Source organism: Delphinapterus leucas, chromosome 2 (assembly GCF_059928025.1).
Source record: "Delphinapterus leucas isolate spDelLeu-1000000601 "Yukka" chromosome 2, BTC_Dleu_Yukka2, whole genome shotgun sequence".
NCBI lineage: Eukaryota > Metazoa > Chordata > Mammalia > Artiodactyla > Monodontidae > Delphinapterus > Delphinapterus leucas.
Window position 1 is genome coordinate 101,274,053 of NC_143130.1, and position 25,439 is coordinate 101,299,491.

Consider the following 25,439-nt stretch of genomic DNA (forward strand, 5'->3'; position numbering starts at 1 on the left):
AGAAACAGGGGGCAGATCACTTCAGGAGATCTAGGTTTGCAGAAAGATCACGTCAAAAATCATAAAGGTACCTATTTCACATGGTCCAGGTGGGTAAGAATTGTACTCGTCTCCACCTGAATCATGTGAGCTTCATGGCTAAGTTATGAAAAGAAAATGGGGAATAAAAAAAGAAAAAGGCGAAATCTCCAGTTACAGGTCTGTCTTGATTCCAGCTACCACAGTTTCACACAAAGACCCCTTTCATTCGAAGTTATGTTGTCCTCAGGGGTAGGACTCTTAAACATGGTACCTAGTGTCAACCCCTGATGAAACCCCAGTTGGTAAGGTCATTCACATTCTAAAAGGGAAACTACTCCTCACACCATGGAATGTTAGTATTCCACAATAATTTGCAGTTGAGTAAATGCTGAAAAGGACCTTCTGACCATTTATGTTTGGGGCATCAAAACACTGTAGCATTGCTTCCTAAAAATAATAGAAAGAAAGTACTTTGAACCACATGAAGCATATCTACTGGCTGTCTCTCAAGAATAAAAGTCAGTAAGTGAGTTAGAATTAACAACTGAAATTGAAAAAAAAAAAAGCAAAAAATAAAAATAGATCAAAAACTCTATCTATAAGTGTTAATAGGTCAGAATTCTTGCAGGGTTGAATTTCACCCAGGTTTATATCAAAGCTTTAGAAACTAGTGGAAACAATATTTAGATGGAAATCATAACGCCAGTAATGGTTCTTTTGGTATAAATGGCACCACAGTTAATACCTTTGGCACAGTTAATATCGGAGGCTGAGGCGGACTAAACCAAACACAACTCCGAAAGATTATAGCCTACTCATCAATCGCCCACATAGGATGAATAACAACGATCCTACTATATAACCCAACCCTGACTTTACTACATTTACTAATCTATATCACAATAACTCCCACCACATTCATGTTATTCATCCAAAACTCAACCACCACTACACTATCACTATCCCAAACATGAAATATGATGCCCGTTATCACAACCCTCACCATACTCACCTTACTCTCCATGGGAGGACTCACCCCACTTACAGGCTTCATACCCAAATGAATAAGTATTCAAGAACTAACAAAAAACGACATTCTTGTTATACCAACATTCATAGCCATCACAGCACTACTCAACCTACATTTCTACATACGCCTCGCCTACTCCACAGCATTAACTCTATTTCCCTCTACAAACAACATAAAAATAAAATGACAATTTCTCTCCACAAAACGAATAATCCTCCTACCAACAGCAATCGTATTATTCACAATACTCCAAATTTCTACTAAACCAAGCCATAAACAAATCTTCAACTGAAAAGCTCTGTCTACTCATTTATAATCTGTTACCTGGAAAAAAAGCAGAAGGTCTCTCTGGCCACCTAATCACCATATCAATGACACATGCCACAAGAGAGAAGCACTAGTTTATTTGATTGATCATGGTAGATAAACTCCAAATAACAGAGAAATTAACAAATGCTTGACATTTGCTCAACATCCATTATTCTGACACTGCTTTCAGAATTTCAAAGCCTGGGAGTATGCTTAATCAACATTCATATTCCCTTGTGAGCTACAGGCACCATATTGCACCCCGCCTTCATACTGATGAAAACTGCATATTGGCCATTTCCAAAATGTTCTGGGACTCCACACAGGGCCCCTTTTCTCTCTTGTTCCTGCTCTGCAGTTTTCTTTTAAACACTTCCAAGACAAAAGCATCTGCCAGTTTTTCTCTCTGGGGATGTATGCAAAATGAACTTAACAGTTTTAAGGCAGGAGTAACCCTCACATCTAAATTCATTCATAGGACAGAAAAGGGCCTAAGAGGCCTCTCCAGGGACAAAACCCTGCTGAAATTCTCCCCACACACAACAGTGGGAGCTTTATAAAATCTAAGTCCAGACAATTTCCAATTCAAATGCCCAACATAGCATGACCTTTGTCAGATCTCTGAGCCCAAGATGCACCCATGATTTTTTATTCTAACCAGCACAGACATTAGACAGGGCACTACTGCTAAGCAGGAGGTTCAATATTTGCATGCTCTTCTATTGTGAAAATGTAACAGTGACAGCACTGTGTCAAATTCTTTTCCCTCTAGAACTTTAACTCCATAGGAGAGGCATGGCTGACAGATGACTCCCCAACATCTGTGTTATGTACACTCCACAGCTGAGGAGCCCCAGATCACTGTCAGAACATCGCAGAAATGACCTGTGCCTTTCTTATGCCTTCTTCTTATCCCTGCCCCCCACCAAAATATATATACATTCATATATATATATATATATATACACACAATACAAATAGTGCAAGTTTTAACAAAATGTAAAAATGGCAAGTCAGATGAACATAATTTATAGTCATTAAACTGTTCATGTAGCAGCTCAATATATATTGTATAGATGTCCTATACCAAATAATTTATCAGACCTGACACAGTGCACATCATATTGTTTTATTTAGTACACTTACTAAAATTTCATGGATCAAGCATCACTTCTGAAAGCACAGAGAAAGCACTAGAAAGCATTTATTCATCTCCCGCGATTTATTTTGATTACCCTTACAGCTACATGATAAAGTGGAACTCACAAAATTACAAGGTTAAGGTTTACATAGCCATTGCTTCATCTACTAAAATATAACAAATGGCTTCATGTCTGATGTATTTTACTTTCATTTAGTGTTAAGTAGTACACTAGGCTAAACATTTAGCTGCCTACTGAATATTTTAATATTTTTAAATAGGACTTAAACACCCTGACCGGGAAAGTGGGGGGCTTAAGAAACAATTGTAGAAAGAAGAGCAAGTTCTTTGTATGGTGCTAGACAGAACAATACTGGCCACAAAAGAAGAAACACGCTTCTAACTTTTCTTCTCAAAGGGATCATAAAAATAAGCACTGGCCTGCACTAGAAAGTTCACAAGAATTCACTAAATGCATTAAGGACCACGATACCATGCTAGGCACCAATGGGAGGAGTTGCAAGATAAAATCATAGCAAAACACAGGGCTCCTATCCTTAAGGGATTCACTATCAGTGAAATAGAAAGTGAAAGACAGGAATGTATACTTTCCAATGGTCAAAGGAAAACAAGTAAAAGTAACTACAGTGGTCAAAGAAAAATCTTAACCAATATTCAAGTGACCAAAAAGAAGCGGGGCGGGGAGGGATAGAGAAAGAGAGAATTAGACAATGGCACTTAAAACTCCTTTTCATCAATTTTCCTTTAAAATGTTTTATCTGGAGGCAGATCTCCCAGACAAGGAAGATGAGATGAAAAGGGTGATAAAAGATCAGAAGTGGGAGATGAGAGCCCAAAGTCGAAAAGGTCAATATAACTTTTCAAGAAAAACAAGAAAGTTTGTTGGCCTCATCATTTTTGAGAAAACCATTAAAAACTTTATCAGATCAACTGCCTTGGGAAAGAATACTACGGGGGAAAAAAAAACAACTTTCAATTTCCAATGAACTATTTTGTTTAAAATGATGCAATAAAAGTGAGATGAAGATAAGACAAGGAAAAGATCTTTCTTAGGAACTAAATTTCGTTTCCATTTATGAGTGATAATTGTCCCAAGATACCTACAAAATAATAACCTTCCCACAGGTATCACTCTCACGTACCCAAAGAGACTCCATATGTTTCAAGGTGCAGACACTGCAGTATAGAAGCAAGGCTTAAGCTTCTCAAAAACTTTGCTTCACCATCATATGACAAGAAAGCTGACAGTCAATGAGATACTTCAGGTGGAGCAAGAAAATCATGAAGCCATATTATATTGTACTGCAAGTTAGGCAGCAGAGTGACTTTAGATGAATAACAGGTTACTGAAGTGTCTATCATACTGCACCCTCAGAAAGGAAAGATAAAGACTATGAAGTCAAATAGAGTTCAATATAAAAACAGTAAAGTTCCAATCTCCCCAAAGAAAAGAACTAAAAATAGGAAAATAATCTTGCGCAGTTTAATACATAATGATAATGGCACCTGAAAAATCCTTGTAAAGAACAATTTAACCCTTGCAACTTCATGTCACAGCAAAATCACTTTACCCATATTGAAGGGGTCATGGAAAGATGAGCACCAGTATTAACAGACAGCCTTAAACGCTGGGGTTTCTGGGGGGTTGCGCCTCAAAAATATTCAACAACAGTTAATTGAGAGCATTGAAGAAAAGAATGAGTTTGTTGCAAACTCTTGCTGGGACCCCTATCATCACCATCAGTCTGGCATTTTATTTCTAAACAAGAAATACATTTTACCTTTCTGAGATTATTTTCTGGTTACAAGCCAACCATTATGAACCTTTCAGTGAATCGCTGAATAGGGCACTTAAAGGGATAAACAATTATAAAAATAACTGTCACAAGTGCATACATTTTATTTTATTTAGTGATGTAATAAGCTTAGGGGCATATATCAAGTCCAAAATGGTCTTGGTCATTAAGTTAAGCAATAAATCATAGGTCTTGCCAACAACGACAGCAAACAGATGCTAACAAGGAAATGTATTATTGAATATTGCCACGTGTTATAAAAATGTAAGTGTGTTTAAGACATGTCTTAAATTTTTATAATAATATGCATATAATACATTACTATTTGACACATGAAGGAATCAGATTTATAGGTCCCATTCTGTAGCTTCTTCTTCTGTGAACATGAGACCATATTCTGGATTTTTTTTTTTTTTTTTTGAAACAAGAGGGGAAACCTTTAAAGTGCATGCTTGCAACAATATCTAATTGGTTGTCTTGCTGTTTTGTAGTAAATAATGTTAACACTGAAACTCATTAAAAAGAAGAAATCTATGCACTTTGCCAGGACAGAAAAACTGAACATTTTTAAATCACAATTTTTAAAGAAGCCTTATAGTCTAAGGAAGTATAAGAGCACTTTTTAATCAAGTTGCCAACCAATTTTTTTCACATTCATTTTGAGCACGATCCCAGACAAAAATATACTAACTTGATTAACAAGTTCAACAAAAATGTGGAAGCCAACTAGCTAAGAAAAATCCTACTTTATATCTTCATGCAAAAATCCTAAGAATCAAACAGTATCTCAAAACACAAACTCATTTAAAATTGAGTCTCTCTTCAAAATATGTCAAGCTGTAATATTCCCTTAATATTCTTTTCAGATCAGTAGGCTTACATATCTTAGCAGCAGGTTCAACCCTCCTAGTGAAAGGACTTGGGAGGGAAGGAAGGAATTAGGGCCCAAGGAACTTATGTAAAACCTCTTTAAAAAAAAAAAAAAAAAAAAGAGCTTTTTTAACATCAACGAGATGCCAACACTGCTAAAAGCATTTTTCATTTGCACTCTATTTTGTTTGAGTGTCCTTTTCAATCAACTCTCCTAACTGCCAGTATGGTCTTCCCTCTTTCTTGTGTAGACAAGAGTCCATGCCTTAGAACACTTGAAGAAGCAGTGCTTGGAATACGGAAACTAAATTTTCTTCATTAAATCTACTGAAGCAGATATTAAAAATGCATTTAATATACTGGCGATGGTCCGTGGGCACCACTGACTGTGACAGGCCGGTTACTGATGATGTGCCATCAGATGGCCTTCTCAGCAGGCGCCTGGGTCTCAGGCTGCTGAAGGACAGCAATATCTTCCCTCGTGTGTAAGCTCTATTCATCTCCCAAGTATTTACTAAATCACAGGCCTCTGCACACATAGCCCACGTTTCAGCGTATGCTAACAAATGATGGATGGCCTCATCAATTCGTTATGTCCTGAAAGCATGGTTTCCTGCCATTCCAATCACCAAACCTCAGTGCTCCAGAGCTGATCAGTCCTGGGGAATATATTTTGCAGGCTCGATTAAAAGAGGAGACGTTCTTTGCATTAGAGTCTCTGACACTCTCCCCCAACTGTTTGTTGTTTCAACCAATTATTTGGGCAGAATAATCATGAAGTATTCAGGCAATATAACGCTGGCAGGTTTTTTCCTGATGTTTGCTAAGGTGCAGTTTCATCTAGGACATAACCGTTGAGCTACTCACTAGTAAAATTTATGTTTTAAAACATTTTTTCCTTCTATGCACAGCAGGCAAAACCTTAAAAATAGTTTATATCATATTATAACGTAAATGCATTAGCAGATGCATTTCAAAGAAACTTTCAAGGGAATAACCTGTCTCTAAATCATCTAAACCTTTTAAGACAATAATTCATTAGAGTTCTCTTAATTATAATCTAGATAAAGGTACAAAGTACTTAAAAATTCTTCTGACAGTTCCAAAGTTAGATGACAAAAGTTCAACTTGTCAAAGAAATAAACCCTCTTAAAAGAAGATGTATTTTCAGTTCCAAGGTTATATATGTCAGTTGTCTTTTCTATAAGCCATAAGAACATTTTTATTTTTAGCTAAGGCTTATCTACAGAACGGAAAATAATAGCACACTCATGCCTTTCACTCAGAAACAGTAAACTTTATAAAAACAGACAAACTTACCACAGCTAAACAGATAGCTGAGCTTTGAGGAAATGGAACGGCATTAAAAAGCTAAACAACTTGCTATAAATAAGCTCCTGGAAATGCTAAAAATTAAAAACAAAAAACTGCCAGACTCCCATTTAGCCAATAGCTACATAGGCTCTGAAGTACCCACAATCAGCATAAGTTCTGCCACGTTGCCCTGCCGTTCACCTCAACCTTGACCTCAAGATTAAGCTCACTTTTATTGTGCACAAAGGTCACCTGTAGTAGGTCAAAATTCAAAGTCCCTTGTCAGAAAAGGTTGATATATTCCAACCTTTCCGTCTCCATGCATCAAATTTTTCATGGTAAAGTCATATTCAGCAGACAGTATATTCAGCAATTTATTGTTTCACTGTAATACAGTGCAGAATACAATTGTTCAAAAAGCTATCACATGAATAAAATACTTTTCATGAAAATGTCCAAACCTAGTCTCCTTACACACCTTTAACATGAAAACTAACTGAATCTTGTTTTTACAGTTCACAAGAGTTATACGGCAAATAACTGTCCTCAAAATACAATCTATAGTATAGTTATGACTTTTACTTCCATAATCTTTGGCTACAGGCAACTATTTTTCAGAGTGCTGCTCAAAGTTTTTAAGTATAATTTTTTTAAAGCATGAAGATCTCTAACCAGTTTTAGTACTTTTATTCCAATCTGGCCTAAGCCGCTTAAGTGAAGTAGGTCTAAAGCTGAAAGCCTCTCTGACCAAGAACTTAGAGGAAGATATGCTCTATAATAAAATAGAAAAGGAAGGGCAAAAATTACTGTATTGTCCAACTCCTTATTATTGCAACTATATGATGAACAAAACTGCACAAATAAGATAAATTAAGCAAATTCTTTGCAGGCAGCATTCTAGAATACACTGTAATTAAAAATAAGCAAAGCCTTAAGGAACAATAAATCTATTTTCTTTTTAAAAGATTCTGCAATTTCTTTGTGTTTACCATAAGGTCTTTTTCATAATCAGTATTAGCACCATGAATAGATTTTAAGATTGTTTAAAAACACTAGTTCTTTAAATTAACTTTTTAAAAATTTTATTTATTTATTTATTTTTATTTTTGGCTTCACTGGGTCTTCATAGCTGCGTGCGGGCTTCGTCTAGTTGGGGCAAGCAGTGGCTACTCTTCATTGCAGTGCGCAAGCTTCTCCTTGCGGTGGCTTCTCTTGTTGCAAAGCACGGGCTCTAGGAGCGCGGGCTTCAGTAGTTGTGGCACAGGGGCTTAGTTGCTCCTCAGCATGTGGGATGTTCCCAGACCAGGGATCAAACCCGTGTCCCCTGCATTGGCAGGTGGATTCTTAACCACTGGACCACCAGGGAAGTCCCCAAATTTATTAACCTTTATATTAAACACTAAAATCAATGTTCACACTCGTGTGATGATCTGTGGTATCCAACAAACTCTCCATGCCCTGGAAGACTGACTTGAACTTATATAACTACTGGACTCAAACTACTTCCTGGTGCAGAACCCTCACTCCAAAACTGGTATTCACCCAAATATCTTTCATAAATTCATAACCACCTTGTTATCAAGGTGAGGCAAGAATATAAAAGAGCTTCCAGAATATGCGGGGGTGGGGGAGTTGCATTTGAGAAAAGTAATTAGACAAGAACATACTTTAGAATTCTCAGGTTTTAACATTCCCACTAATTCTGTCTTAGGCAGCGATCATGTTACATAACCATTTTCTATCCTGGGGTGGGGAGTGGGGGGAATCAATCTAAACCTTGATATGCCCATTTGTCATCAACATAAAAGCACATCATGGTTGCCAGTATCATCTAAAGACTATATTTTCACCATAATTTGCTAAAAGCAGGTTTCCTATTACCCAGGGGGTTAAAGAAAAACACTTTGGAAACCTAGAAAATAAAGAGGCTCGTTTAGGTAAAATCTTTTCAGTTCTAACACTGAGTCTACTATAAGCATAGATACCATCGCAACAAGCATCCTTAAATCAACAACGGTAACAATAACGGCAGCAGCAAAATTAATTTGACACAGTATCAGGAACTACGCTAATCATTTTCTATGTACTATCTTATGTCAAGTTCATAACAATCCCATTTTATAAACAAAGGACACTGAGGCACCAAGAGGTCACCTGGCAAGTAAGTCATGAAGCCGGAATTCATATGTCTATTTCCAGAACCAAGTTCTTTAAACCAATATAAAAAACTGCCTCTACAACAAAAAACTGAATGACCTCCTGGAGTTCACAGTAATAGGGTTTTGCTTCCTATCGATTTATACAATAATTAACCATAAGCAGAGAGAGCTAAATAAACCACCCAAGGTCAATCACAAGCCATGGCAACTCTGCCAAACTCAATACCACTTGGCCAGCCCACCAGTGTGGGCCCATCCCCACAGAGAATTCCACTTGACATTCTAAAATTCACATATGCTTGGCTAATATTGTTAATTTTATTGTCCACTTCTGTTTTAGCTGTATGTTGCCATATTATTTTATCACTGATACTTTGGACGTAGAAAAGAAATACTCACATCTGAACATGTGACAATTAAGTCTTTACAAAATTGTACTAAATCACATGGTAATCAATTGGCTATCTCCGAATCTTTTTTCATTACAATTGCAGAGATACTTTATTTTCTTTTTTATATTGGAGTAACTGCCAAGGGAAGATGTAACAACTAAGCTTGAAGTTTCTCTTAAAATAATTTCTGACATGATAAACCCTCAGGTATACCACTGGAGCATTTCTAAATTCCTAAAGTGTGAATAATCACTAAATTTAGCCAATGAATCTACTCTGCAAGGGATTAATTTTCCTAAATGAGACATGTATATAGCTTTTGTTTTTTAACTAAGCAGCATTTTCCTCAGGTCAGTTCAATCAAATGTCCATTATGATATGTTTCATAACACTGACAACATACTAGGTACTGAATGGAATTCTAGTTCCCACAATAACCATAGTGGGGGAAAAAAATATGTATCTTCTCTTTGGCCCAAAAAAAAAAAAAAAGCCAGGGGCGGGGGGGAAGAAAGCCCAACTCACAAAAACATTTTAATTTCTAAGAATAAATGAGGTACAGATATATGTGTTATGAGCCCTTTCTAGGAAAAAAGCTATGCTGATGGTATACAATGGCTCAGGGGCTTAAGAAATGCCTTTGGTGGCAATGGGGAGGGACAGGGGAGCCAAGGTTTATAGCATGGGCCAATTTCTGTGGTGTAAACACTCCCACTGTGGCTGATTTTAAGCTACTGATGTGAGGTCACAGTGTGTAGAGTGGGGAAAAGATGCTTCCGATCAGCTCTCACAAGCTGGAAAGAGCCAGCTCCAGCTCCCATGGGCTGTAGGCCAAATTCAGCCCACAGACTTGTTCTGTTTGGCCAGGAAAATGTTGGCCCACACACTGTTTTTCAAAATTCAAACAAATTGACAACAGTTAAAATTCAGGATATTTTTTTTCTGAAAAAATCAGATCTAGAGCTGCTTTCTAGAGAATAGAAGACCTGGCAGCCCTGGGCCCACATTCCAGCACGGCAACAGATGGCTGGTGTAAGGTTGCAGCTGCCCTGCCCATGCACACAACTGTCCTTTCACTTTGCCATGATCCCAACCAGGCCAGCTCCATTCCTTCACTCCTTGCTGATACCAACCTGGCCCCTAGACTCCTAGGGCATTTGGTGATCTTTAATTAAAGAGCTTGAAGGGAGAGTTTTGCCTTCAAATGTGTAACTTTGGTCAAATCCTCCCTCAGTTTATGCCCCTCTAACACTAACCATTTGACTAGATGATCTCTAGCTGCTATCTTAGTCCAACACTCTCCAAATCATTGAATTTGAAATCATGAGAGAGGTATGCAGGTCCCTCTGGAGAAGCTTTTGTGATCAGCATATGAACAGCTCCAAACATGCCCACCAAAGTGCAAATAAAAATTTTAAATGTTATGAACTGGAGGTTAAATGTATTTTTACCTTAACATATATTTTAGCTGGCCTCAGGAAATAAGAATTTAGATAATGTTAACTTTGTCAGTTAACAAATGATGTTTGTGAGCTATCTGTTACATCTAGGCTGTAGGGGTCTGTGGGGTTTTTAATGCTATACAACCAAGAGTCTCTTATATCCCCAGTCCATTTACTATTTTAGCTAAATGGGGCTTGAAGCGCGAGTTAATTTCAAGTTTTATTAGCTTTCCCTACCAGTATTATCAGCAAAAACAAATAGCAGTGTAATATACCTTAAGCAAAAGATGATATCAGCTTGGAAGAGTTGTAGACAGAAACAAAAACTCGAAAAAAATGAATTGCCAGTCTAATTTCATGTGTGACTGTAGTAAGATGCATTTAAATGATGCTTTGCTTTCCCACATCCCATCTACAAAGGAGGCCACCTACAAAGAGCCTTATTCCCCCACAGGTCTTAGACACCATCTCACAAGTTATGGAATCTTAGGGGTCTAAGGTGTGGCATAGGCATTAGTGACAAACTACGAGGTAGTTTCACCCTGCATTTCTACTCATCCTAAAGTTGACGTTGGGTACCCACAGCATTCTTGGATGAAACATACCCAGTTCTGACTATTTAAGAGTGATCACAAATATCCATGACAAATGCTAATTCATAAACTTGCTGAGGGTAAATCTGAATCTTCCATACCCCTAGGCTGATGTGGGGAGCAGCAAGTCAATTAGCTGAGAAATGAGTTTAACTTTGGTTAAAAAGTGCATCAAACTTTGTAGACCTCTGCCATCCTATATAGTGCTAGCTGCATATTTGAGGATTTTCAACAGCCATAAGCGATAACCCTTGTAAATATCAAGGGTCTGCTATGCCTCCTATCTCCTAAAACAGGATAAATACAAGATCAGAGTTTATATCTCATCCTTTCTAGGGCCTAAAGCAAAGGACAGGTCTAACAATAACCAAAAGATTAAAAATAAATATGTGAGTTATGTTAGAGAGGGTGAAAATGCACCATCTATTTTAAGTCTCAGTCTTGTATATGACTACTGCTCCCAGGACACCTCAGAAAAAGCCTGAGCTTCACACAGAATTGCTCCAATTCACATGAGTCAGCATTCAGTCAAGGAAAAGACCCAGGGCTTACGTATTTTACTGAACAACAGTATCAAGAGACATGAATCCACCTTACTTTTTCCTCTACTTGCATTGCTTTCTTTCAAAATATTTATTCCCATAGTGTTAAAGTTATTTCTCTAAGTTTAACAGGTTTCAAACATTTTTAGCAGCTGAATCTCAATATTTAAAACACAGAAAAGAAATAAGCCCTGAGATATTTTAACATTTTACTTTGGATGGAAAATTGCAGAGCTCTCGGTTTCCTCAATGAGACTGTAGGTTTTATCAGGTCACAGTTGGAACACCACACTAGGCTAAAAAATGAAAACAAAAAAACTTATTTGCTGTCTTGAAGGAACAGAAAAGATCACCTCTCAGTCAAGAGGAGGCACTTGAAAAAGCTGACATTGTCAACTGTATCACTGTTCTTTGGCAAGAAGGAAGCTTTGGTTTATAAGGAAGAATTATTAACTCTTACATACATTATCAAGATGCCTCCTGAACGGTTGGGACGGAGAGAAGAAAGAAAAGTAGAGGCAGGTGTTAGTTCCCCAAAGTGGCCCAGGAAAGGGCTGGATTCATGACCAGCCGTGTACCATTATTAATCCATCATGCACAGACTGCTCCATGCTGGTTTCATACCTATGGACTGAATCATCCTGGATCCAGCTGTCTGTTTGCTCCCCTAAGAAATGGAGACTTGTCATTCAGTAAGAAGTTGTAACCAAGCACATTTCCGGAGTTCATCATATACCAGCTTACCACAGAAGCAATTTGAAAGCAGAATGTCTAAAACAAACACCTGAAGACACTTCCCACCAAGAAAAAGACAACTGAAAATAAAAGGAAGGAAAACTTATTCTTTACCCATCTTCCGTATGATTTTCATTCCAGTATATGACTTTTAAGGTCACTTTTCATACCTACTCTGAAAAAGGACTTTTATATTGCTTGATTGCTTTTTTTAAGGAAAACTGAACCTATATGGCAAAATTGCACAAAATGTGTAATAAAAACATAATGGTAAATTCAGTCAACATTTGTTGAAAGTCAAATTATAAAATATTATCACCCTATATATCTATTGAACATTTTTCTCCTAGGGAAATATAAAATTCCTCTTTATTATACCAGCAAACATTCTGGGATGGGTTATTACTTAGTTGACTAAAGTTTGATGCCTGAATATAGACTTAAAAATGAAGTCAATAATCTAATAACATAAAAGTCTCCCCCTCAAACTAATAAGAAATATTGTCAGCGTTTAGGTTCTTCTCAGGATAACACTATCTGAGGTTTTCGTCAAATATTCCTTTGCAGGAATTCAAGCTCATCTCACTTTTACAACTATGCAAATGCCAAGGGGCACAAACATCTGATAAAAGCTAAGCACTTCTTTCAGAAAGTGAAGATGCCATATACTTAACAAAATAACCTTCCAGGAGAGTCTTTAAAGCTAGGCTACAATGCAGCAACAAAATAAAAACCTGAAATCTCACAGAGTAAAAAAGCATATTTTAAAAGATGACTAAAGGAAATATATGAAATAATCATATCCTTAGGCCAATTTTTAGACCAATTTCTTTTCCAATTTGCACTAATGATCAATACAGAAGTACTCCTAGGTGTATTTCCTAAGTATATGAGTATTATTTTTGAAGGGCATATAAATTAATTATATTGCTTTGGCAAAAATACCAAAAGAATTTCCAGTTCAATAATAGTCTGACTTTTTCTCCCTTTATGAGCTATTCTCACTCATGATTCTGGAACTCAGGTCCACCATAACATTAGTATAGAAAATTGACCAGCAACTGAGTACCAACCTTCAATTCAATTGAGAGAACAAGGCCAACAGAAGTAACCTTCCAATTTTAGTAAACCACGCCCTACAGTATTAATTATATGGGCAATGTGCTACTATTATTCTAAAAAATCAGTGACTCTAGGTTTAAAAGTCTGGGTTTTTTTAAATGGCATCATATATTGCTATGAAAGATTTAAGGCAAGTTTCTGATATCTGGGCCATATTCAACTAATGATCAAAATCTGTGTATTCACAGCCATACAATCAACTGATCCATATCAAAGCAAATTTGTGTCTTCTATGTTTCAAAGGTTACTACTCAGACATTTCTTCTACTGTAGGCCATTTACTAAATTCTAATAATAACAGTAATCGTATTTACCATCCATTAAATACTTACCAGGACCTCTACACCGTACTAAGTGTTTTACATGCCTTATTTCACTTAATCCTCACAACAGCCTTAAGGAACTGAAGAGCAAGGGGCAATACAGCAAGAGGAAGAATCTGGAGTCAGACTCTGCCTGGGTTTGAATCCTGTTTCTCCTACTTACTGGCTGTGGAGCTTCATCCCTCCTTTTACAGATGAGGCAACTATGACTCAGATAAAAAGAGGCAGAGAGCCAAGTCATTTCCCAAGAACAAATGGTTAAGGAAGCAGAAACAATGAAATACAAGATTTCCTATGGGAAATGGGGACAGGTTAAAATGGGGCGGGGGGGGGGTTTCAAAAAAGGACAACTATAACCAATGGTAGTACCAAATGCAGCTAGGTCACCTTAAATGCAAAAGCTAAGGAAAATTGTTGTGCTTGTCCCAAGCAGGTCCCTTCGCTACTCCACTCCTAGCCAGACTAGATCCGTACGTCCACTGTCAAGAACTACTAAGTTCAATACTGGCAAATACACAGCAGAGCCAGCCTTAACTCCAGTTCTCAGAGTCAGGTGAAGACCTCAAGAAAACGAGCCGAGTGTATATCAGTTTAAGCACAGGGAGCCCAGCCAAATGAGTTTTCAACTACTTCTTTTGAGATTTCTCTACGAACAGCCTCATAATAGTGAATGGTTGCCTATATTGTAAATGTTGCATACCAAGATTTAAAAAAAAATGCTTAGAAATGTGGAAGGCACCATTAGAAAAACCTATGCAAGGATTCCTAAGAGAAAAAAATACAGGAACAAGGTAAAGACACTTATTTGCTTAGAGATTTATGTTATCAAGAGTTTGACTTATGACTCATTAATACAGGCATAAATAGCAACCAAATTAATGCACAGCAAAGGAACTTGGAAAAATTAAATTGTGCCAAAGGGTTATTTACCAACAAAAGAATTTCCAACAAAGTTATATCTCCTCTAAGAATCCGTTTTGACTAACCATATGTGAACTAACTGTACAACAAATCCTTTGGTTTCTAACATTCTATGATTCTAATAATTTATAGCTATTAGATGTGTCTTAAACTCTTTCCTTGGACTACAAGTTGTTCAAAATTAATTACTACATTATCCTTTCTGTTTTCTAAAAATTATCCAAATAGTGCCACAAACATAGTGAGGACACAGTGAGTTATTACAGACCAAATGCTGTAAGAGGTGAATAAACTGCAAGGACCAGTGAAAATCATGGGGTGACTGTAGGGTGGAATGTTTCACATAAAATGGTGGTAGAGGATGATACTAGGTGACAGGGTACTCCAGTGAGAGTAATAGAAAATCACCGATAAGGGCTTCCCTGGTGGCGCAGTGGTTAAGAATCCGCCTGCCAATGGACACGGGTTCGAGCCCTGGTCCGGGAAGATCCCACATGCTGCGGAGCAACTAAGCCTGTGAGCCACAACTACTGAGCCTGCGCTCTAGGGCCCGCGAGCCACAACTACTGAAGCCCGCATGCCTAGGGCCCAGGCTGCGCAACAAGAGAAGCCACTGCAATAAGAAGCCCGCACACCACAACAAAGAGTAGCCCCCGCTCGCCACAACTAGAGAAAATCCCGCACGCAGCAACAAAGACCCAATGCAGCAAAAAGTAAATAAATAAATTTATTAAAAACTAAAAAAGAAAATCACTGGTAGGCAAATACCCACAGTAACTATTTCATGCAAGAACCATTGATGGATGCTAAAATCAGAGCGAAAAAGTGTGAGGTGAGAAACTGGATATTTGCAGAGTCTCAAAGGAAATCCCCACAAGGCAATTATTGGAAAGCGAACTTTACAGTGGAGAAACTTGGCAGACACCACCCCTTAACCAAGTGAATAACGTTAACCTCAGCAGTAATAAGACATACAAAATCAGATCCCCCTTGATATGATGCCCTGAGAAAGGCACAACATCACTTCTGGGGTATTTATGCCAAAAATGTTTACCCTCCTCTGATCATGAGAAAACATTAAGCACAAACTTAGGGACATTCAACAAAATAACTGACCAGTACCCTTCAAAAATGTCAAGTTCATAAAAGACAAAAAAATATTAAGGAATAGTCATAGCCTGGAGGAGACCAAAAAGAAGACATGACAACTAATCTGATGTGTGATCCTGAAATAGAAAAGAGACAGTAAACAAACAAAAAAGAACAATAACAAACAAAAAAAACTAGCAAAGTTCAAAACAGGTCTGTAAATTATTTGGCTATATTGCATTAAAATTAATTTCCTGATTTTGACAATTGTATGTTGGTTATGTAAGATGTTAACATTAGGGGAACCTGAGTGAAGGATATATGGTTAACATTTCTGCAACTTTTCTGTAAGTTAAAAATTTCAAAATAAGATATATATATATTTATACATCTTTAATATTTATATATATAAATAAAGAATGATATATAATCAGATATATATGTAGTGTTTGGGCAGGAAAATACAGTGTAAAATATGACCTGATAAGTAGCAGCTGAATGGGCTGGGGGCTTCTACCTGAATAAGGAAGTCCAGGAATAAGTTGGGAGATGCAAATCAATGACTATATCCTCAGCAAGTACTTAGATACAGTATTCCTACGTTTTGGGGGTCAAAGGGCCCATTTAATGTAAAACTGCAAAAGAGAATAGAATAGAATAAGGGTGAGTTTAGGAGTTGTAAAATATTAGACATCACAAAATTCTACTCCTTCATTTTAAGTGGGAGGATCGTGAGACCAGAGTGGTTAAGGTGATGGCCCAAGTTCAATGTAGCAACTTGGAAAAACAAAAATTTGTAATTTCAGTGAAAACAAATAGGCCATGGAGAAATGAGGCTAGCAAGTAGAAACCACAGTGTAAAATAAAAGTTAAGCTTGGGAAAAAGGAAGCTATATATTCACCTTTGAGCATATACTAAAATAAACTGCAGCTAGAAAGATTATGGAATTAAAAATAAGACAGAAAGCCATAAAGCACCTAGGAGAAAATTTAGGGGGAAGATTTATTTTTCATATCGTAGGACATGAAAGGACAAAAGAAGCATAAGTTTAAAGTTAAGAACATAAAAAAATAACAATATTTAAAAGCACAACAACTGGGAAAATATCTGCAACAAAAATATGACATGTAAAGCATCAACATCCTTAAGATATGCGGATCAATAAACAATAACAAATCAATAAACAGAAAGAGCAAACACTCCGATAGAAAATTAGGCAAAGGACATCAGGCAAGTAATTCAAGAGGAAGAAAATTAAATGGTTAATAAACAATGTGGAAAATATGCAATGCATTATAGTCAAAAAATGTAAATTATGAGATGTCATTCTTGATCCATCATATTAAAGACTAAATGATGACTCTCTTCAACACTGACAAAAGTTGCAAAAACAAACACTGCCACGTGCTGTTGGTAATTGGATTAATACAATCTTTTTGATAGTAATTTGTCAATACACTTCAAAATCCTTCAAAACATAAATATCCTTTGGTTTGAAATAGCTACTTGTTGTTAAAGTGTGGTCAATGGACCCCTGGAGTCCCTGAGACTCTCTCAGAAGTCTACAAGGTCAAAACTATTTTTATAGAAACAGTAAGACATGATTTGCCTTTTCCTGGCACAACTGTCCTAGGAGTCACACACTTGCAGGAAGAAAGAAAACCAGTTTCACGTAAGGATATCTTAAGATTCACTTATTAATTTTATTAAATCTCAACCCCTGATACACATTCTTCTAACATTCTGTATAACAAACTAAGTAAATGCAAAGCACGTCTACTGCATATCGAAGTATTATGACTGTCTCAAGGGAAAGCACTTGTATGATTGTTTGAGAGCTGAACTAGATGCCTTTTCCATGAAACACCATTTTTACTTGGATGAATGATGAACAAAGTATGATTATTCAGATTTGGATATCTGGCAGACATTTTCTCAAAAATAAACAACATGAGCCTGTCATTTCAAGGGAAACAACTGATAGTATTTGTTGCCAACGAAAAAATTTGAGCTTTCAAGGGAAAATCAAATATTGGAAAACTGTATCCATCACCGTAAATGTGACAGCTTCACATCTTACAGACTTTTCTGATGAGATCAGTGGGGATACTAACAAATGTGATTTTTTTGATGCTGTATAATAAAAGGTGACAACATTTAGAAGACTTGCATAACTCACAACCAACATTTTGCAAATGAACAATGCATGATGATAAAAATCATGCATGGGTAATAGATCCACTCAAAGTTCAAGACTGGCCAAAAAGTTCTATAATACGGTTTCACATTCCACATTGCAATACAAAAATATACCCAATATACAAAAATACCCACAGTTATCTGAAAAGCCTATTAAATTACTCTTCCCTTTTCCAACTACATATTTGTCTGAGGCCAGAATTTCTTCATGTTCTTTAATCAAAACAGCATATCACAACAGGTTGATTGCAGAAGCAGATATGTCTTCCTTCTATTAAGGCAGATATTAAAGAGATTTGCAAAAGTGCAAAACAAGGCCATTTTTCTCACTAGCTTTTTGAAATCATAGTTATTAACCTTTAAAATTGTTTAAATTTAATAGGTTTATTATTGTTATTTTAAAATAAATAAGCAATTTTTAAAATTTCTGTTTTAATTTATATTTTAATAAACATCAACAGACATAACCCATATAAACAAAAGTTTTCTGGGGTCCTCAATACTTTTTTAGAGTGTGAGGAGATCTGGACACCAAAAAGTTTGAAACCTGCTGATATGGTCATTCCCAATTTCTAAGATTCTAAAGTAAGAAAATAAGCAAACTTGGCATAATATATGTACAGAAATAGAAAATTAGAAAAATAAAACTCTTGATGTCCAGCAATATGGAAATGGATGGTACATCTAGAATGTGATATTATTAGTATTTGAAACAAATTATAAGGAATTTTTAAAGATGAGTAATGCTCACTATATATTAAGTGAGAAAAGCAAGACCTATAAACTACATTAGCAGAGAAAGTACCTCACTGAATAAAAAAGACTAGAAATATTTTTAAAATATGTTAACAGAAATTTTCGGAGCTATAGGATTATGAATAATTTTTATTTTCTTTACTGAGCATGTACTACTTTCAAAATCAGGAAAATAAAAAATTTTAGCAACTTTTAAAAGCATTTCAGTACTTTGATTATTTTTAGAATTCAAGTTAGGTGAACATCACACAAAAAATAATTGCTTGTTATTAATATTAAAACTAATTAAGGCAGCTTAGTATAGAACTCTGACCTGAAAGTCATGAAACCTGTATTCCAAACACTGTTTAGCCATTCAATAACTCTAGGCTTTTTGACAAGTCACTTAACCTCTTTGAGCCACCAGAAATTATCTCTGAGGTCCTTACTTCACCAATTCTCTGGCAAAATGAACTATCAAATCTAAAGGTTGTTCAAGTCCTTTGCAAGAAACATCTAAAGTAAAACAGTGCTATGATGCAAACTGTGAGGCCAACTCCCAAATCACACTCTTTATGGAATTCCTACCGACGCTGCTAAATGGCTCTTTAATTCCTTCTGCAGATTGGTAGTGCAGCCTCTCTCAATAAAGTTTCTGGTAAATGAAGAGTTAGTTATACCCTGAATGGTATTTGGGAGAAGCAAAAAATATTTGGCCATATTATGCATAAGAGAAAAAAGGGCATACGAGAATAAGCAAGACAGCATGGTGCCCCAAACGAATGGAGTCTTTCTTACGTATACTTCATAAGTCCTTAATAACAGTAAAAGGAGGTTACCTCTAACGTAGAGGACAAGGTATTTGCTATGGAAAAGAATGAAAGAAAAGAAATTTGGGAGAGAGAAAGAGAAGAGGGAAAGGAAAAGAAAGAGAAGCAAAAATACAGTGCTAATATAAGTACGTAACAAGAGCAGAATTATCTAAATGTGTGCTGTATCTTAAAATTGCCCAGAAAAATCTACCTATCCCCTTAGCTGACCAGCCTTCACCCTTCACTGTTCATTGGCAGAGTTGGCAAAGAGTTAATGACAGAAAATTAAATTCCAATTTGTCAATTTTGTTCCTTGTTAGCAAGTCTGAAAAAAATCTTAGACTATAAAGGTTTAAATTAAATCTGGATAATATTAAAAAGAGATCCCTTCATTTTACAGATTAGGAAAACTGAGTCCTTCAAAAACAACTGAGATTATAAAAGACCTTCAATTTGTACTTTACTAATACCAATTATCCAATAATCTCTTTCCTCAAGAAAACACTTCCATGATGATGTCAAAGACAAGGAAGCTAATGGTGCTCAGTGCCACAAAGTAACATGGTATAAGTTTGGATTTGGTTTTGAAATAGAAGAAAGGTAAACGAACATTCTATACTTTTAACATGGCACAAATACAATAACCTGGTTGTTCTGGACTGGTTCTTTGGGTAATGCCAGGGCCTCAGGTTGCACATCTTTAAAATGAGGCAATCTATAGCATATAGTTGCTAAAGTCCCTTCTTAGAAAGTTGGAGAATCCTAAAAATCACTAAAAAAAAAAAAAGACATGCTTGGGGAGGAGGGAAGTATGAAATACACCTGGTATGGCTGTTCAAATGACCAATCTTGACCCAACAGTGGAATCCATAGGGTACCAGTCTCTGACTGGCTTGAGAACACTTGCGGTCACTTCATTACAGTAAAGAGCCACAGTAAACTATAAAAGGCCCCTTTAGGCCTGTACTCCCTTGTTTGTTTCCAGAGGCCAACTGAAAAGGGTCCTCCATTTCCACCTTTTGAATCTACAATTCATATTTCCACTTTGAGAGGGCCCTGCTACCCATCATTCATTCCTAGTATCTGTCAACCCCTAGACATTTATGCCGCACCTACTTATATGCACCCATCACCTAGCAAAAACCAAGTTTTCAATAAACATTTGTTGACTTGAAGGGATTCGTCCATTAAGACTCTCCTGAGAAAAGCAGGTCAAAGAAGAAACCTTTTTCACCATTCCTGCTCTCCTAACACCTGACACTCATGTTCCTCCCCAGTCATGTGTGACACGTGGTTTCTAAGCACTGGCTGGGCTGCCAGGCACAGCTACTGCAAGCAAAGGTCTCTTTGAGGGGGGTAGATGGGCACTTACCTGGGGAACCTCTGCTTCAGCTTCCTCAGGCTCTGCCTGGTAGGCGGCACAGACACTAGGCACTGGGCTATCTCGTCGTATTGGGCTTTAGTCAGTATCATGTTGGGCCAGGGACTGGGAGGTGGCAGTGAAAAGGAAAAAAACACCCTGGGCTTGAGCAGCCTTCGTGTCGGGAGACGAGGGGTGGGCACAATGCGGCACAGCGTTGTGTTCCCGAGTTTCTGGGCTTGCCCCTACCCTCCCTCCTGCACCCCTGGCTGCACAAGCCCGGGCTTCAGCCTGCAGCTCCGCGGCGGGAGGCGGGCTGTAGACCGACTGCCCTTCCTTGGCTTTCTGAGCAGCCGCAGAGGGCCCGGCCGAAGGCAACCTGCCGCCATGTTACTTAAGGGCAAGCCAACCAGGAAGTAACGGCCACAGGCAGAGGTGCCGCCTAAATCCTACTGGCAGGTCCCTGGGCAGGACCCACCTGGGATTAATGTGGAATGCTCTTGGCGGTCATGCCTTCCCTGTTGCCAGAAGCCAGGAAGTCCTGGCGCATCGACAACGCAGCAGGGCCCACGGGTAACCGTGATCATTAAGCCTGAGCCCGAGAAAACCACTGCCAGGGCGCGCGATTTGAATACGCTTCCAATCGCGCCCGTTTTACTGCAGCTCCAATCGGAGACTGGCCTACAAAGAAATACGCCTTCTCTCGGTTCAAGGCTCCCTGCGCCCTGCGAGCGTCAGCGGAGGAGCTGTAAAACCCAAAACCCACTAGAATCGCTGTAGACGTACAGCTTGGCTTGTGTTGAGGGAAGTCTGACAATTTCTGCAGCTGGCAAGGAACACAGTTTTGGCCCTGTTGGGAAACAGGCTAGAAAACAAAACCCACATCATCAAACAGCGCGCAGTCAACAATATCACTCTCACTCCTCACAGGTGCTCAAGAACTGAAATCATTACTTATTCATCTGTGAATCCCCAGCTCTCAAAAAATAGTAGGCATTCAATAAATGTTTGGAGAAATAAGTCAGTGAACGAATTTATCTGTTTTGTGTATGTGTTGTGAATGGATCTCAGCTATCCCGAGGCCATTGATTAGGACATCAGTGCTTCCTTTAATCCTTTTAAAAAATCTATTTGGTTCTTAAAAGGCCATGTGTCATGTTTCTTTTCAAATTTTAACATTTTAAGCAAATGAAAGAAAAAGTGTTTAGATTTTAAATAACGTGTAAACGGTTAATTTTTTTTTTTTTTTAAATCTGGAATAAGGCCTGGGTTAGAAGTTTAGCTTAGATATGCCTCCTTGGATAAATTTCTTAATCCGTCTAAACCTCAGTTCCTTTGTCTGTAAAATTGATTTTTAATTCATGGGGTTATTCGTAAGATTAAATAGGATAGTACAAGGAATGGATTCCTTAGCTTAGCTTCCAGCAAATAGTCTGTGGAAGATAAAGAGCCTGTATAAGACTACTTGATAGTGATAGGTCAGGACATTTACCAGGTGTTGTTTGCTCCCTACACGTTGACTTTTATTTGATCTGTATAATTTTCTAAGAGGCGGGTACTATTGCCATCCTCCTCGTCCTCCTTTTTGTGCAGGGTGAATAAACTGAGGCATGAAAAGGTTAAGCAACTCTTCAGCGGTCATGAGAACAAGTAAGCAGCAGGAGTAAAGTTTAAACTCCTGAAATTTGGTTCCAGGGTCTGTGCTCTTGCCAACTCTCAGTAATGCTTAATTACTACACACAAAAAAGTCACACTCTCTTAGGCCAAAGGTTAAGAATTTTTTTTTGAAAGGAAACAATCTATATTTCAAAGAATCTTTTAGTCCATGTTTTAAAAAAGCTTCACCACTTTATTCTCCCAGGCGTCTCCAAGTCCAGTATCAACATGGATCCTGAATTCAGCAACCATAGATTCTTTTGAATATTTACATCAGAATGTTTTCTTCCCATATGCTTTGCATCTAGCTCCGGTTGTGTGACATTAGTACATAACTATTTATTTATGGCAGCATGGCCTGGAGTTGCCACCTGGCTAGTTTGTTGCTGACCCTGCCATGACTCTTACATGAAAGCCAGCTGACGATAAGCAGACACCACTTGATTCCCCATTCCTTTCTCCTTCCCGACTTCACTCTTCTCAATTCACAGCCAACAGATTTTTATAGAAAACATCAGTTCAAGGATGTCTGCACTGGTTATTTTTTATAGTAACTCTTTTCCCTGGCTCTTGTCCTGCATTCACTCTCACAACCCTAAAGGAAAAGGCCAGGTTTGTTTTTCTGTTTTTATTTTTAACATGCCGGCAGTTTACAATTTTGACCCAAATCCAGTAGGTTGTTTAGAGTTAGCGCCAGGGGAAAAGCACAGTGATGTTGCTGTTTTCATTGGCAGTGACAATTGTGTTGCTTATTAGGCACAAAATAGAAGCAAAGCAGAAATGTGGTGGTGGTATTGCTGTTAGGTGTTTCTTATTTCCCTTGAATGTGAAATGCTTGGTGTAAGCCAATTATTTCTTTGAGGCATGCTTTCTCCCTCTCTCACTCCATCTCTTGAACCCCACTATGTGCCCCTCATCCGCTCTTACTCCTTCTAGAGCTGTCTCTCCGTGCCTGGAGTTCCCCCACTGTTTCTCAGTCGGTCTGTCGGTAATACCGACCATTTTCTACTAAGTGAAGTAGGGTCGTGAAATGAAAACAATACCAAAGGAAAAACCCAAAGAACTGGCTACCTGTTTAAAATCAGCCATAAATTGTGTAGCCTTGAGCAAGTGACAGCCTCTCTGATCCTGAATGTCCTCAGTGTAACCCAAGGAGTGGAACTTTATTGTTCTGATAGGGAGAAAGAATCTATAAATACGAAAAAAGTGTAGGAAATATTAGCAAGAAAATATGTCAAAATGGGGACTAGTGCAGCTCCCTGGAAGATGGTCCAGAATGAATAGCTTGACCAGATATGTTTCTGCCAATTCAGGACCACGTGAATAATGAACGATTTTAAAGGAGTGTGGGGTTTGCCAGGGAGGCGACAGAAGGTCATTTCAAGAAGAGTGCTAAACACAATGGACTAAAAATAAGAACGAGCCAAGTCACGCGCATGGGAAAGTTATTCCGGCTAGAGCAGAGAGTTCTAGGCAGAGTGCAAAGGAGTTGAAGATGCTTCACCTTGGAAAGAGTCAGTCACATTTGTAAACAGTCTGTTGTTGAACGTGCCAAATCCAATGCGTGTTTTTAAAAGTAAATACTGACATATTATATTTAAAAATCTGATTCTATTCATGGAATCTTGTTAAAATCATCTCATTGATTATTTTAAAGAAAAATAATTGAAGTTTACTAACTAAATAAAGAAGGGACTTAATATTATTTAAGCACCTATTATGCTCAAACACTGTCTCATTAGCCCCTGATTTATAGGTTAGGAAACTGAGGGTCAAAGAGAGTAAAGGACTTGTCTGATGGGTCCAGTTAAATTGCAAAACCATGATTTGGACCCAAGCTAGTCCAACTATAAAACCTCATTTTCTCCATCATATTGTACTGTAATTCAAAAAGGAAAACCTCTTTGGTTGAATTATCCTCAATTAATCATTTATGCTTTGAAATAGGTAGCTTTCTTTGGCCACAACGAATGCCTGTTGAAGAGGCAGTGACCTTCGATTCTGACATTTAGCCAAAACACACTTTTAAAAGATCGTTTGGCCTCTTTCACCAGAAGAGACTGCATATGTTTTTCTTTGCCCTATGAACTACCACCTAAAGTGATGCGTCTTTTGAAACAAGTTTACGTCTCCATACTTTCCACCTACGAGTGACAAGTCATTTTACCCTAGTCCCCAAATAATACAGGTGCTTAGTAAAAGAAAAAGATCAGAATAATTCAGTTATTGAGGGTCACAGCAATCACTCAACTTAATGAATGGAGGAAAACCAAAGGAAACACACAGAAAGACATTCCACACCATGATAGTGGAGCAGTTAACACTGAATAGTCCTGAGACCAAAAATCAAATGTTGGTTGCTTCATGCAAATCAGCGGTGAATGAACTCCTAGTCTGTCGAACGAAGCAGCCCAATTCCAGAGGGAGGTTACATGTTGAAGGAGTTATTCACCAACGACCTGTTACAAACAAAAGCTGTGTCCCACATGCAAATAATTCAGAATGGCCCCTCTGCAAGTCTTACTTATTCGATAACTCTAAGAACCAATGTTGTGGGGATACTTACCAAGGGTAGGCACCATGCCAAGTACCTTACATACATCTATCTCCCCTTCATTCTCAGAGCCAGCTTCAAGAGGTAAGTGCTATCCTTAAATCCATTTTCCAGGTGAGAAGCCTTAGGCATATACAGGTGGTTTCTATGTATATCATCAATTGTTTTACAACATTCTAGAATAGTGTTTCTCAAACTATCTGTGTTAAGGGCCCAGTTTTCCCCCAATTTGTCATAGACAAATACTTCTGTAAAATAAGGTAAAAAACTGAGTTGCTTAAAAAATGAAATTTAAAAAGACA

At 37.7% G+C, this 25,439-nt stretch overlaps 1 protein-coding gene across 2 annotated transcripts in view; it reads right to left on the reverse strand.

Annotated features, from left to right (window-relative positions):
* The window catches only part of CDIN1 (CDAN1 interacting nuclease 1), a 223,928-nt gene extending 202,651 nt beyond the window's left edge, over positions 1–21,277 (reverse strand). For both annotated transcript variants that reach the window (XR_016392135.1, XM_022587526.2), the window contains exon 1: positions 20,940–21,277. Coding sequence is in view for 1 of the 2 variants with exons in the window: in XM_022587526.2 (XP_022443234.1) it covers positions 20,940–21,040 (101 nt within the window). In the remaining variant the exon portion in view is untranslated. The remainder of the gene's footprint in view (positions 1–20,939) is intronic.
* Positions 21,278–25,439: the final 4,162 nt, after the last annotated feature.